The sequence below is a fragment of the Aulonocara sp. 'chitande type north' Nkhata Bay genome, linkage group LG7 (assembly GCF_057382095.1).
Source record: "Aulonocara sp. 'chitande type north' Nkhata Bay isolate Kocher_YH1m ecotype deep benthic linkage group LG7, A_spYH_male_GT1.1, whole genome shotgun sequence".
Lineage (NCBI taxonomy): Eukaryota > Metazoa > Chordata > Actinopteri > Cichliformes > Cichlidae > Aulonocara > Aulonocara sp. 'chitande type north' Nkhata Bay.
Window position 1 is genome coordinate 19,420,925 of NC_141350.1, and position 16,510 is coordinate 19,437,434.

At 41.9% G+C, this 16,510-nt stretch overlaps 1 protein-coding gene across 4 annotated transcripts in view; it reads right to left on the bottom strand.

The window, feature by feature from the left end:
• pparab (peroxisome proliferator-activated receptor alpha b) overlaps positions 1-16,510 on the bottom strand; it is an 85,502-nt gene that overhangs the window by 16,503 nt on the left and 52,489 nt on the right. For 3 of the 4 annotated variants that reach the window (XM_086299285.1, XM_086299287.1, XM_086299284.1), the window contains one exon: positions 1,053-1,302. In XM_086299285.1, the coding sequence (XP_086155411.1) occupies positions 1,053-1,260 (208 nt within the window). In that variant the 5' untranslated portion in view covers positions 1,261-1,302. Of the gene's footprint in view, positions 1-1,052; positions 1,303-9,023; positions 9,290-16,510 lie in introns of those variants that run through there. The other variant, XM_086299286.1, reaches the window with a different exon arrangement.

Genomic DNA, 16,510 nt, shown 5'->3' on the forward strand with positions numbered 1-16,510 from the left:
AGGATCATTATGTAGTACTATTACAGATCCTCGTCATGGATGACAGGTCATGGGGTTTGCTGCGTGTTGCCAACAGCTTTCCATTTCCACACTGCAAAGGGAACGTGGTTGGTAGAACTTGCTTGGTACACAAATAGCGCAGATGAAATGGTACAAAACAGTGGCACTAAGTCAAGCCACATGAGTTTTGGCGATAGATGCCAGCACAGGGATAAGCAGCATTTGGCAGTGAGCTGTGTTCCAGCTTGGGGCAAGTGCACATGTTTTGACTGAGAGCAGAGAGTGAAAGCATATGAGTTTCTGCTCCTGTCTCTCACCGTGTTTGTGCTCCTAAACACCCATAAATCGCATGCACCCTCACACTGCCTTTTCCGTGATGTCATCAAATGTTTCTCCGATGCTCAGTGCTCTTCCACCCCCCCCCCTTCTTCCCTGTCTTACATGTACTCTTCACAGCTCCTTCACTTGTTGCATTTCTTCTTTTTTTTTAAGCATGTAAATTTACCAGACCCAGTCTATTCAGGAGGAAACACAGAAGAAAATTGGATGTTGTAGGATATGGGGCAAAGAGAAAGGCTGGAAGGAGAAGGAAAAAAAGAGGTAAAACTAGAGAGTCACAAGGATGATAGGTGAATAAGGCCAGAGGAGAAAAATGGAAAAACGGTGGAAATACTGAAGGAAAGAAAGGAAATCTCTCAGGAGACTCAGATATCACACCAATCGCTAAAAGGGCAATTTCTCAAATCATTAGGAAGTGTTTTAGTCTGGACAGAGGAGACTGAGAAAAAGTTTGTTAAGATAACAGATAATGTAGTACAGCCTTTTAAGAGAAAAAAGTTAAAAAGGCCAAAGTGAGTTTCTTATCTAAACCTCAATTTGGAGCAAAATAGGGATTACGGGGCTAAACTGAAGGACTCCTGGTTTGACAACAACAAGAATGGCAAGGAGATTACACTGAGGTGCTGGGACATTGTGAAACCAGAGCGAGAAAGCAAACCATTCATGGTCTGACTGTAACTTTGTAAACAAAAAGAAATCACACTTAATTTTACCGAGGACGGTGGACCCATCAGAGCCGTTGCTGGAGGATTGGTATTTTGGGACACCAAATGAGCTAAGAGCGTCGTCGCTGATGGATTGGGAGATGTCCTGGAGCTGCTCCATGCTACCCATGAAATCGTCATCAGCACACAGGGGACTGCCCAGCACCGAGTCCTCCAGGGGAGAGGGGGGATGGTAATGGGTCTCCATGTCGACCATTGTGGTGATGGGAGGAGGCTGGCGGCACTCTCACTCATCAAACTGGAGACCAAGGACAAGGGTGCAAGGGAAGGGAAACAAACAGAGGTCAAAGAGGTCAAATACAAACACGGGCTGGCCGACAGAGATTAAAAAGTCACCCCGATTTTTACATTTGTATTTGTACATAAAGCTCACATGAGCTTGCCAATATGGCCACGACATCACGACATATAATGCTTATTATGTTTATCATTTTTGGATAGCAGTTAGCAGACGTTGTCAACAGAATTTTTTTGACTTGATAATACTAACCAACTTTTTCTGGTCATTTTGGTTTTTAGGGTCTGCACAAAATGTAAAATGGCAATCTAAAGAAAAGTAAAGGCTTCTGAGTAGATATCTCAGTTAATGAGTTGACGCTGAAATGTCCGGGGACTGCCAGAGAGCGAGGGGTCTAAGGATTTAAACTTTCACTGTGGACATCTATGTAAAACTTTATAGCACTCTATCCAAAGGTTGCTCAGATATCTCAGTATGCCAACAGACTAAGAGACCAAACACTAACAGTACCTTTATCATCATCAACACAGCTGAGTAAAACTCCATTATCTTTCAGTGCAAATGATTCAAAACAGCTCTGAATAACACGTTCAGGCCTCATGAGAAGGGCTGACGCAACATGTGGCCATCAATACGCTGACCCATGTGCAACAGCTGTTGCACATGGGTCAGCAGGCCATGAAGGAATGAAGCACACGGAGTATCTTATGACACAACACGGGCCTCTCTACTCCCCTTAGCTATTCACCGCACGTAGAGTAACTATATCCACACAAAACCTTAGTGCTGAAATAAGACAAAGACTGAGGGTAGAAATATAGACTGAAGACATGTGGAGGCACGAATGTAGGACAGTTATTCCAGCTATAGGCTGTGCTGTAATAGGAAGGCTGAGTCTGAGGTTGGCTACAAGAAACATAAGAGACTGGCATGGCGTATTAGGGGTGGGGGAAAAAAATCGATACTGTGTAGTATCGTGATATTTTGTTTGCTAATAATGTATCGATACAGGGACAGCAGAAATCGATTTTGTTACAAAAAAAGTTTTTGTGGACTGCAACTCTGACTTCAGAGCATGTTGATCCTTTTTCTGAGCAAGAATCCTGACATTCCTTCACTGTCCAAATGTGTTTAACTTGTTTTTTGGCAGCAATAAACATGACAGTTTACTTATTTTAATTTAAGACATGTTTTATTTTAATTAAGTTTAAAACTTTTTTATTTAATGTAAAATTATATTTTATTTTAATTTACTTTCAAGTTCTTCAGTTGCTGAATGGGCTGCATAGTTTTCATAAATTGCATAGTTCAGAATAGCTATAATTGTACCAGATGGTTGCATTCAGTTAAGTTGGACTAGACTGTAATATAAACCGTTCAGTTTGTCAACAATAAAACTGACTGAAATGAGAGAAAGACTGAGTGTGAGACTTTGATATTAGATAAAATGAATATTGATAAAGTTTACCTTTATGTACAGAATCTGAATATCGCAAAATATTTTAAAAATTGCAATAATATCGTATCGTGCGTTAAGTATTGTGATAATATCGTATCGTGGGATGTATGGTGATTCCCACCTCTATGGCGTATAGATAGATGAAACTTTGCTGAATTGCACAGTGGATGCTGGGAGGAGCTACACAGTTGCTTCTTAGGCTTAGCGTAAGAATGGTATTGGGAATGGACCCCCAATCGCATAATTCAACTTTGTAAAGTGGGTCAATCTTTAGTAAGTTCATTCCATCAGGCCATGCTAAGGACATGAAACAAGGGGAAGAAGATGGTGACAGTGAGATAAGGGTGAGGATATGACCACAAGACAGCAGCTGCTGGATGTTCTCAGCCAATCCTCGCCTTAACACTTGACTGCCTAGAGTTTAACTTGAACTTGTCCTTTAGTTTGTTAAGTACTGGTGGTTATATTGAGAAGAGAGAGGGGCTACATACCCACACTGACTACAGAGATCATTTGCATACCGTTTTGTCTTCAGTGAGGCAGACATAAAAAAACTAAACTGGTTATACATATGATCTTGCTCTTTTCTTCTATCTGGTGCTTCCGGTAGGGGTTGCTACAGCGAATCATCTGTCTGCATCTTACTCTATGCCCAGCATCCTCTTCTGTCACACCAACCCTCTGCGAGTTCTCTTTCATTACATCCATGAAACTTCTCTCTTGTACTCTTGCCTGGCAGCTCCATCGTTATCTTTGATTTATATATCCACCATCCTTCCTCTGTGCAAGTCCAAACCATTTCAGCCTTGCCTCTAACTTCCAAGTTCCAAGCTTCTGCAAACCACTCCCGATGAGTTGCCCGCCTTAAGGACTTAAGGCCCATCCTGGTCACTCCCAATAAAATTCTGAGCATCTTAACTCTGCCACCTCCTTTTTGTCAGTGCCTCTGTCTCCAAACCATACATTATAACAGGCCTCACTACCAAACTTCCCTTTAAGCCTTGCTGCCATCTCCCCATCACCAATTGCCCCTGACACTCATCTCCACCTACTCCACCCAGTTTTCACCCTGTTTAAACGCATCTACCTCCTTGCATTTTTACTTTTCCACCTGTCTCCCTCTTACTCACACACACATAGTCTGGCTTGCTCCTACTGACTTTCATTCCTCCTGTCCTCTCTCCACCTCCACCTCTTCAAACGTTCTTCCATGTGCTCCTTACTCTCATTACACATCACAATGTTGCCTGCAAATGTTGCAGTCCACAGAGACTCCTGACCTCATCTGTCAGCTTGTACATCACCATGCAATCAAGAGTGGGCTCAGAGTCAATCCTTGATGTAATCACACCCCATCTTGAACCCTTTTGCCACTTCTACCACACACATCGTCACGGTCTTGTTGTCCTGATAGATCTCCCAAACCACCCTCACATACTCCTCTGCCACTCCTGACTTCCTCATGTAGTACCACAGTTCCTATCTTACCAACTTATTATATGCTTTCTCTACAGGGAGTGCAGAATTATTAGGCAAATGAGTATTTTGTCCACATCATCCTCTTCATGCATGTTGTCTTACTCCAAGCTGTATAGGCTCGAAAGCCTACTACCAATTAACCATATTAGGTGATGTGCATCTCTGTAATGAGAAGGGGTGTGGTCTAATGACATCAACACCCTATATCAGGTGTGCATAATTATTAGGCAACTTCCTTTCCTTTGGCAAAATGGGTCAAAAGAAGGACTTGACAGGCACAGAAAAGTCAAAAATAGTGAGATATCTTGCAGAGGGATGCAGCAGTCACAAAATTGCAAAGCTTCTGAAGCGTGATCATCGAACAATCAAGCGTTTCATTCAAAATAGTCAACAGGGTCGTAAGAAGCGTGTGGAAAAACCAAGGTGCAAAATAACTGCCCATGAACTGAGAAAAGTCAAGCGTGCAGCTGCCAAGATGCCACTTGCCACCAGTTTGGCCATATTTCAGAGCTGCAACATCACTGGAATGCCCAAAAGTACAAGGTGTGCAATACTCAGAGACATGGCCAAGGTAAGAAAGGCTGAAAGATGACCACCACTGAACAAGACACACAAGCTGAAATGTCAAGACTGGGCCAAGAAATATCTCAAGACTGATTTTTCTAAGGTTTTATGGACTGATGAAATGAGAGTGAGTCTTGATGGGCCAGATGGATGGGCCCGTGGCTGGATTGGTAAAGGGCAGAGAGCTCCAGTCCGACTCAGACGCCAGCAAGGTGGAGGTGGAGTACTGGTTTGGGCTGGTATCGTCAAAGATGAGCTTGTGGGGCCTTTTCGGGTTGAGGATGGAGTCGAGCTCAACTCCCAGTCCTACTGCCAGTTTCTGGAAGACACCTTCTTCAAGCAGTGGTACAGGAAGAAGTCTGCATCCTTCAAGAAAAACATGATTTTCATGCAGGACAATGCTCCATCACACGCGTCCAAGTACTCCACAGCGTGGCTGGCAAGAAAGGGTATAAAAGAAGAAAAACTAATGACATGGCCACCTTGTTCACCTGATCTGAACCCCATTGAGAACCTGTGGTCCATCATCAAATGTGAGATTTACAAGGAGGGAACACAGTACACCTCTCTGAACAGTGTCTGGGAGGCTGTGGTTGCTGCTGCACGCAATGTTGATGGTGAACAGATCAAAACACTGACAGAATCCATGGATGGCAGGCTTTTGAGTGTCCTTGCAAAGAAAGGTGGCTATATTGGTCGCTGATTTGTTTTTGTTTTGTTTTTGAATGTCAGAAATGTATATTTGTGAATGTGGAGATGTTATATTGGTTTCACTGGTAAAAATAAATAATTGAAAGGGGTATATATTAGTTTTTTGTTAAGTTGCCTAATAATTATGCACAGTAATAGTCACCTGCACATACAGATATCCCCCTAAAATAGCTAAAACTAAAAACGACTTCCAAAAACATTCAGCTTTGATATTAATGAGTTTTTTGGGTTCATTGAGAACATGGTTGTTGTTCAATAATAAAATTATTCCTCAAAAATACAACTTGCCTAATAATTCTGCACTCCCTGTAGATACACAAAGACACAGTGAAGCTGCTTTTGACTTTCTCTATACTTCCCACACTCCCGTCAACACTCCAGGCAAACATCACATCTGTAGCGCTCTCTCTCAGTATGGAGCCATATATCTTAACCTAGCTTCAACAACTCTTTCCACAGCTTCATGGTGTGGCTCATCAGCTTTAGGCCTCTGTAGTTACTACAGCTCTGCACATCACCCTTGTTCATGAAAATTGGTACTAATATATATATATATATATATATATACTACTTCAAGGCTTAAAATGTCAGTAAAAGGGGGATGACTTCTGTTATTACCAACAGTGGCTCTATATATATATATATATATATATATATATATATATATATATATATAAAAAACACCCAGCACGCCCCTGCGGGCGGTTTATCCTTCAAGCTCGGGTCCTCTACCAGAGGCCTGGGAGCTTGAGGGTCCTGCGCAGTATCTTAGCTGTTCCCAGGACTGCGCTCTTCTGGACAGAGATCTCCGATGTTGTTCCTGGGATCTGCTGGAGCCACTCGCCTAGCTTGGGAGTCACCGCACCTAGTGCTCCGATTACCACGGGGACCACCGTTACCTTCACCCTCCACATCCTCTCGAGCTCTTCTCTGAGCCCTTGGTATTTCTCCAGCTTCTTGTGTTCCTTCTTCCTGATATTGCTGTCATTCGGAACCGCTACATCGATCACTACGGCCGTCTTCTTCTGTTTGTCTACCACCACTATGTCCGGTTGGTTAGCCACCACCATTTTGTCCGTCTGTATCTGGAAGTCCCACAGGATCTTAGCTCGGTCATTCTCCACCACCCTTGGGGGCATCTCCCATTTTGACCTCGGGACTTCCAGGTTATACTCAGCACAGATGTTCCTGTACACTATGCCGGCCACTTGGTTATGGCGTTCCATGTATGCCTTGCCTGCTAGCATCTTGCACCCTGCTGTTATGTGCTGGATTGTCTCTGGGGCATCTTTACACAGCCATATATATATATATATATATATATATATATATATATAGCCACTGTTGGTAATAACAGAAGTCATCCCCCTTTTACTGACATTTTAAGCCTTGAAGTAGTATGAACTGAATGGAAAAACCCAAGGACAGTCCCTACTGGTTCCAGGGTTGGTGAGCAACAAGCCTGAGGCAAAACAGATCAAAAGCAGAGGAGTAACATAAACGAAACCAAAAAAAAGACAAAATGTAAAAACAAGAACACCAAGATAACCACAACGAGCTCAGACTTCTGTCATGTTCAACAGGAAAAACCACATAACAACAGTTATAGGGAAAATATTTCAAGATTCAAGATTCAGTCTAGAGGAACTAAACCCAATCGGATAGTGAAGACCCCGTAAATTCCCACTCTTTCAAAGCACTTCCAAACATGAAAAGAGGCCTGGCATCTCAGCAGGAAACTTTACTAAGCTACTCGGTCTTCTACTTTTATCTGAATGGAGGCAGTGTTAGCTCTATTAGCACAAAGTAAACCTATTTAGCATTCAACTTCTCACTCCTCACCCTCAAGTCTTCCTTCCGAGGATATCCTGTTTCATAAACTATTTTTTTTCCCACTCAGCATCGTCTTATTGTAATTCCTCCTTAAGGGGAAACAATAAAGAATCCTCTTGACCACAGCTCGACTAAGATCTAGACAAGCTTTTGTGTAATCGAGTAATTGAGTGACAAGATAAAAATCCCACTTGTAAAAAGGTCACTACTTGCAGCTTCTTCCACAGTGCAGACATTGATCAGTCTGCAGTGGACTAAATGGCAGGGTTTTGTGTCAACATGCCCAGAGCATGCGTGGCTTTGTATTTAAATAACATAGAAAAAAGGAGCCCTTTACTGAACTCGTGACCTCTCAGCCAGTAGCTTAGATGTAATGGACCACACTAAACCTCATGTTGCCACCAACATGCATAAGAATGTAAACACAGAGAGCGCTGATTAGCATCAGACTGCACAGCTCTGGTGGACTCAGAGAAAAACAGGAGGGTGGAGAGGAATGTCTGTTAAACTACACTTGTGGGTCTGTATCAGCAGTGTGTGAGACAGAGTGAGCATATGAGGCATGGAAAAAAGGAAAACAACGGTCCCTATGGTAACAGAATACCTTTGTCTCGTAGGTCAGGACCTCTCTCTTGTGCTCACTCAGCCAAGCCTACTTGAGGGCACTCTGCACACAAGGTCATAAGTATTTTTGTGTGTGTGAGCGCGTCTGTGCGTGTGCATGCACTGGGGTTGGAATTAGGGCCTAAAGCAGACAAGAGGGGGTTACGCTGAAAAAGAAAAAAAAAAAAGGCTGCCAACCTCCCAGGTTGCTATAGCAATGCCATGGCAATTATGACACACAACACATGCTTTGAAATCAGAAGTGTCAAGCTGATATAAAAATCAATCAAAGCCATTGTGATTTGCTACAAAAGAAAGAAAAACAAGGGTTGTGTGTAAGTGTATTTGCAAACTGTGATCACACAGCTGGATGTGCGGGCGAAGCATAAATAATCCATACTGTCTGATGGCTTTCTGCTCAGCAGTATCACCCAACCCCCACAAGGCAGCAAAGGGCCACGTTAGACAGACAGGCCATGAAAACTGCTAATAAGCTTTGGCTAAAGTATTTGAAGCTCTGAACGTCACTGAGGCGTGCAGACCACTTTCTTGCTGGCAGGTGTGCACAGCCCTCTGAAATCTGCAGGAAAACTACCAATGACCTTGAAGCCTCATTAGTGATACCCATCACTCAGGGGGATCACGTCATCTAATCCCACAAACATTATATACACGAACAAGCACGAGTAACGTGGCCACAGTAAATGTAAGCATCCAGCCTCCATGACTAGCTACCTGGCTGAGAGACACTCAATGAAGCTTTACAAATCCCACATTAGAGCACGATGCCAAGAAAACACGAATTAAACGGGTAATAATCCAAGACATCAGGAGGTGTGTATGGACTTGTCTCACTAAGGGGTGAAGAAAAAAATATGTAGTTCTTTGAAAGGCCAGAACAACAAAAACCTGCGATTGGAAATGGAAGAAACCGCCAAACTGCTCACATACAGTGGTAGAACAAAAATGTTTAAAAAAAATTCAGACTAGCTGTTATATATAAAATATGGATATGAAAGTAGAAGTATATGAAAACAGAAAAACAACAAATAAAACATGACAGAGCCCCTACCTTCCTCATCAGCAAAACTTGAAGTCTTCCATGCAGATTTCCAGACAGCAGTTTAACATCCAGCTCTAACAGTTTGTATGATCAGAGTGTGTGCATTTCAGTGTACATGCATGTATGTATGTATGTGTGTGTGTATTAAAGAGTAGTCCACAGGTTTAATGCTTAACCCATCTATCTCACGGCCTGAAAGCTGTCATGCCTGTAAGGAGGAGTCTACGAGCTAATGGTGGTCATAGAGGAAGAAAATGGGCTGATGGGGCTGCCCCGTACCCCTGCCCCTTTGTTTAAAGAGTTCACCACGATCTTAGTCTCAACCATGCCTGCAGTGTAAACACTCGAGTGAACCCTTATCGCTTGGAGCTGATATGCAGGCCGGCACCCTCTTATCGTTATGGTGATTGACCAAAGTACAGGTCGTGGAAGTGATTGACATTGGACTTTAGCTGTTCCCTGTGACAGATGAGCCACATGACAGCTAACAAAGCTGTCCTATTATTAGGTAACTGACAGTTAAATACTCAGCTAAAGCAAATTTTGTCTGCTATTTTTAGTCCTGAAGATCAATACCAGTGTCTGATCTAATTATATAAAGTTTAATAATTTTGATAGTGACCAAGTGCATTGCACAAATTTTACCTGTTCTGGGGCACATTTCTCCAACCTGTCCATTGTGTCCATTGATTTTTATATAACAGAAAAACCAGTCAGCAGAATCACGGGACACATTAGCTTCTTATTCAAAGCGCCTATTTGAATGTTTGAATGAAAGCAGAAGTTCACTTGAAAATGAGTCAACAGCAGAAGGTGGGTAAAATAGTCCATTACTTTACCTGTTTGTCAGACATATTTATGGGCAGATAACAAATCCACTGAGATGTTTCTCACTCTTTTGTAAATAGACAGGACGGGAGGGTTACTCAAGATGTTGCCTTGGCTGTCAGCTTGCGAGCTCACGGCTGCACAGAGTTGAGAAATAAAACATCAAGTTACACAAACTCTTCTGGATTCCGACCTCTGCGGTGACAACATGTTTAGTGTCAGAATAATAATCAAATGCCACTGCACACTAAAATGAGACAAGCCCTTACGATCTGAAGAGACTCTATGGGCACAAAGCTGCGGTGTGGCATTGTATCAGGTTACCTCAAAGGTCTATGTTGACCTGACCCTTGACCCTGGCTGTTAATATTGCACCACTACGTGGCAGTAAACGTGCCTGCATGCATGTGTTTGGTAGCGTTCAAACAAGAACATGGAAAAGAATGAAATTTTAGATTTGCGGGGCAATCAACTACTAACCATGTTTATTCCTTCTAAAGAGACAGGTACATATACAATGGAGCTGTCCTATAAACTTTATGATATGTGAATAATGGGAGTTTTGGCCAAAGGTAGCTTTTACTACCAGTACCTTTGTGTGTTTTGCTTCTGATAAGGCTTAAGTGTTTGCTATGTTTACATTTTGATACATTTTATTGTGTAACCTGTTAAAACTAGGGATGGGTACTGGTATCGCACCGGTTCTGACATAAACGGTAGTAACCAGACCGAAAAGCAGCGCACATTTCGGTGCTTTATTTCCCCTGAAATGTCATACACTTTGGATTCTAGCCAATCATTTTACCTTTGCAAGTGTAGTAGGCGGGCCCAGGTACGTACGTTCTTTTAGAGCAGAGCTACAGATTAAAAATGCCCAAGGCAAAGTGGTCAAAGTCTGGCTGTACTTCACAGCAAAAGATGCAAACTCAGCAGCCTGCAACAGGTGCTTTAAGGTGATACTGTGCAAAGGAGGTAACTCCTCGAATCTAATGAAGCACCTGGCGACGTATAGCGTATTTTTAAAAGATGAGAAATGCACCGTATTTGATAGCTTGCTGCGAGACCTCACATCGAGCACATCTACTGTGGGTGGGTTGCCTGTTATCGGACCTGGAGTTAGCAACATCCCCCAAGAACCCAAAGAGTAGAGTCCTGGCCCCTAGCCCTGCCAGTGTAGCAGAAATGATGACGGATGATGATGGCAGCAGCAGCCGTTCTTCTCTGCGTGAGTAGCTTAATGTTGTTTGCATGTAATTTACGTTGAGTAGGCTAACCACGTTATTAAATTAATGCATGTAAGGTGAACTAGCAAACACTGTCATAGTTACATGCGGCTGTCTTCTTGTTTGATGGCAGATACTTGCTTCACCCTGGCCAAAAAGGCTAAAATGACCAAAGAAAAAGTGGAAAACAGTTAAACATGAGAGGTTTAGGACAAAGTTTGTGGTTTTTTTCCACTGATTAAGCACTGCTTCCAGCCAAGAGTGATGCCATAAATCCCCTATAGCTGCAGAAAAGGCTAACATTGTTATCTTTTTACAAAAAACAGCTGAACATGAGAGGTTTTTGGACCAATTTTGAGTTCTCCATTCTTTAAGCACCGGTTCGAGCACCGTTTAAGCACCAGCACCGTTTCAAAAGTACCGGTTTGGTACTGGTATCGGATAAAACCTAAACGATACCCATCCCTAGTTAAAACTACAAATGCCAAACCAATAAGATCAAATCTTGAAGCATTATGAATTTATCAGGGAGTCAACTTTGCAAGCATGTGATTTGCAATAAACTGATCTCATGGGACATCTTTGGCTCAGAGGAATACATCTAAATACTATTATCACATTTGAAGAATTTCCCAAAATATGACATAAAGTATTGTCATGCTTTATTATTCTTAAATGACAGTAACAGTGAGGTTATATTGAGCAATGACACAGCTGTGCTACAGCCCTGACCTGCAGTATAGGCACAGCTATGACTCCCGTATTCCAGTGAGTTAAATGCATTAACAGCTGGATCAATGGTTAAAAGACAGCTACTGCTTTTTCCAGCTGTTAAGATGATCAATAACAAACAACGCCGTGGTTGTCCTTGAGCAACATTTCCTTTCTTTGCCAAAGTCTGACTGCTGGCTGCCACTTTGTACCTATTTCCAAATCAGTCACAAGGATCAGACAGGCCAGTATTACAAATATTCCCCACAGTATAATGCAATCTTTTCCAGCGGCGTTTATCACTTGACAAATGCTAAGCTGGGGGGTGAAGAGACACCAGGGAAGACTTGTATTTATTAAACTAGGCTGAGAATATCACACAGCTCCTTACTGCGTCATGTGTATTCCCTGTAAGATTTACTCTTTTGAGTTTGTGATCTACACTGTTGTTGCTGATTTGCTGCCTTCCAAGATCCTTTCCCGGTGTCAGAAAGTAATTGTGGATCGGTGACTATGCTGGATGGCCGAGATGTACAATGCTATCACAGCTGATCAATCTATTAATGCCCATGACAAGCAAAAGTGTCAACATTTTCACAGTGGCTCATAATATTTTAAGGTAAAAATGTCAATTCTGCACAACTTTTTAGCTGCGATTTTTTTTCAATTAAACAGCAATAAAAATGACCAAAAGTGGGATCTCCACTAATAACAGACCATCAGCAAGCACAGCCCTCCCCCGTCACCGAGCGTTCTGTGGTTTTAGGGTTCCCATTAGTGCACGTGTCTATGTGTGTGCACTTCAGCAACACTGTCACACAAAGTATTTCTACAGACAAAAAACCTGCATTTAAACATTTTTAAACTTTAAACCTGTGCTTAAGATTATTTGACAGACTGCACATAAAATATAACAGTGACTGAGCTCTGCTTTGAATGTAGGAGTCTGAAAAACCTCCAGCTAATAACAGTAAAACTTTTGTGTATGACAGTGACTGCATAGTCTACTGTCATAGCTTTCCCCTGATCGCCCCAACAGCGTAATCGAGGGAAATCAGGAGAAAAACATGAAGCTTAACTCAATCGAATAAATCTGGGTTTTTTTTAAGGGGGGTGGGGTCAAGAATTTTTTGATGCTAATTTTAAACTGTATGTCACTAAAGTTCAACCCGAAGGCTTGTTTTTCATTGTAGAGATGGATGACAAATTAAAGTATAAACCAGAATCCCTGACCCCAACCTACTACAATAACAGAATCCAGCTGATGATATTTTGGTGGCCTGCTTTGGGTCAGCTCTCACCTGCTAATAAATATAAAAATTATTCACCTTTGTACTATCACTATACGTTTCTTTGGTGGTGTGACTGGTTCCTTCTAGGCTGACAATGGCATGTTTCATGAATCAGTAGGAATCCCTGAATGAATAATCCGTTGCCTGGCCTATAAAAGAGGACCTGATCTGTAGGGTGGCAGATCAATAAGTTACATCCATTAGCAGTACAGTAGAACATTTGATATTCAAAGCCTCTTAGAGTTAGTTGCAGTTTGTCTAGAGATTGAATGGTACCATTTGTCAACATAACAGCTTTAGTCGACTTTAATCAAAGAGTTTTCTGGTAAACAAAGAAAAGTTGATTATTATAGTTTTTCCACCAAGTCTTAACAAACCCAGTGAATGCACGTCCTTCAAGGTTCTTGCAAAGCTGAATTCCTGCATTATTTAGGTCAAATTTACGAGCAGGCAGCCATCTTTCTTTGCTGGTGCATTGCTGCACCTATAACACCACCTGTAGCTAAGTGGAAGTGGTATCTTCGTGCATGGAAACTCTTAAGCCTGTGGATTACATAAACCTGAGACCCACATACTGCTACCACAGTTGTAAAATTCCACAGGCAAAAAAAATGTCTATTGGAGTACATAAAGGTAGTAAAGTGGTTGCTTAAAAAAACAATACAGTGATGAGTACTTGAGTACACGTCAAATCTAAGGTGAAGCTGGGAGTATTTCTCAGGCAGCTGTGTATCTCATTTCATTTTCCAGCTTGACACTGGAGTCCTGAGTTCCCCTTTCTGGCTGCCAAACCAGCCTGCGTGTTTTGTGGGGAGGCATGCAGAACACAGTCCTAGTGACAGATCAACACTGATTTGCTACTGTAGTCCAACAAAAAACATAAAGCTCTTTCAGCTTTTCTTATGGGCAACCCTTAAGCAGGAGCTGTAATTAGCAAATCCTAAAGAAGATGTGCGCAGCGCGAGGACAAAGAGTTCATTTTGATCTGCTACACAGCTGACATATTTGTGGATAAGTTGTTTCTTTGGTAGCAGTAGTAGCAAGCAGCAACCTTCATCTAAAACCACTCTGCACTGCATTTACCTTTGGTCATCTGTCATGTTAAAAAGCTCTGCGAGGTCCCATAAATGTGTCAAACACCTCTGTCATACCAAAACAAGCAAAAGTAGTTCAACCAAAAAAGTAAAAAAACATTTTGTTGTTAGCAACGCAATTCCAATGGGAGAGTAGATATGGTCAGTGACAGATGATTGATAAGGATTTCTGCATATCTTGTGCCTCCTACTGAGGCAGTTGCAGTGGGAGTGGAACTTGTCAAAATGAGACAAGATAGTTGGCAAGAAAGAGAACACCTTCCAGCAATCTGTCTGTCTATAAGAATACAGACGTGTGCAAATGTGACACTAACATAGGAAGACTGGAAACAAACAAAGATATTGTTCAGGGAATCAGTCAAATCCTCTTGTCCTGTCAACACACAAATTCAGCTTACATACGGCATCTTTTCTTGACTATTAGCAAGGACGATCTCCTGTCCAGAGCTCCTTACTGTAAATCTGGCAGGAGGGCCCCAATCCTATTCAACCCAGAAAGGCTTTACAATAAAGAAGGCTCAAGGGGAACAGACCTGGCTCAGAGGAAGGTCAACCCTGACTACGAGAGGACGAAAGATGCCAAACAAACAGACCATATAAGTGATTAGAACCAGCCAAAGTGCAGTGATTCCCTGCACTTCATAAATGCACACTATATTTACTTTTGTATTTATTTTTGATGGTGCAGGAACTTGAAAAACAGGCCAAAGGAGCTATGTGGCGTTTCGACATGTCTCTTTTATGTCCACAAAGAGATACAAATGATAAACTTCTGAACCTGAAAGTCCTGTTTGAGGAGAAAACGTTGAATCTCCCTCTGTTCTTTTCTCTGTCTCTACAAGCTGTGAATGCAGCCAGGCAGAAGCAGATTGCAGGTCTCAGGTTGCCTGAGACAAACAGGGTGCAACAGCTCAGCCAGACAAAAAGTAACGATGGAAAAAACAACTGACGCACAAGTTCTCCAAGACTGACATAAAGAAGTCTGAGCAGGAGACTTCATAAACTTTTATGCTGTTTAATGTCTTTTTTATCACCATAAAAACTGAGGTTATGCCTTCTATATTTGGTCCATTATTGTTACAGCAGTGAAAATAGATCACTAGCACCATACCAGATCAAAGCCACAAAAAATTACATGTTAGTGTTTGTCAAGTGGACACAAAATTAAAGGGGAAAAACACATAATACATCCCTGATACACGGTACTCACTCACTTATATTTTGTACTTTTAGCAAAGGGATTTGCTTTTATTATTTGATCAAGGTTTGGCTAGCAGTATTTGATATGATCTTTTGAAACACTTTTAGTCAATCAATTAGCTCCCGCCCATAGGCAGTGCCCGAGATACAAATGGAATTTTAGCGATACACACCAGAATGATACGACCTTTGTCCCTGAGGTAAATGGCACATCAATGCATAGATTTAGCACACAGCTACAAGTCTGGTGTGCAAAGAACTTCACGTCTCACAGTGCAGTTACAAGTGGATTTCAGAACAGAGGATCTGTCTTCGGTTCATCCTCAGCAAAGATCCAAAATTTCAGATGTGATTTTTTTTCCTAGCCCTTACAAAAGATTCGGAGGTTGGATTCTCTCTTTAAACCATGTGTATTTCTATCATAAACAAATCTTAAAGCATCGCGCATCAGTCACGATTCAGTGTGGTGTCTCAGGCGGCCCCAAAATGCATAGAAGAGTGGACTGTTGCCACGGTTACAAAAGAGAAAACTGTAATTAGTCACAACACAACAACAACATACATTATTATTAATCTCAGACAAGGACATTTATCCTTAGTGCACCACAGGAATGGGGGTGCTTTAAAAGTGTCCTAAACCTGGTATGCCACAGCGGGAGTAAAAGTGGGATGGCAGTAATATATGCTGATTCTACAGTGAGCATCCCTTCCTCCTAAACTGTGTATCTGTTGGTATTTCTATTGGACTGTGATGGCTTGACTAACCGTAGCCATGTTAACAACAGTGATATGAAATTTATGAGTTTTTTTACGCTACAGAATTTATGCCACTAACAATAAATCACATGCTAACAGGCCGATTTTATCATGGGCGGGCAGCGGCGGTATCCGCTGGTCAAAAGTGGCTCATGTGTAGAACTGACACATGCCACTCAACCACGAGTGGGTGGATGCCTGTCCGTTTTTCAATCTAACAACTGCTGGGATTTCAATCAACATAAAATAGTGTTTTTCAGAAATGAAAAGTGCCAGTTGGTCCATTTCCTTCACTAAAAAACAGATCATCTAACAAATAATTTGCAGAACAGCGACCAACTTCTGATTTTTAATACATTGTCCATGTTCAGACACATAAATGAGAAGGAGAA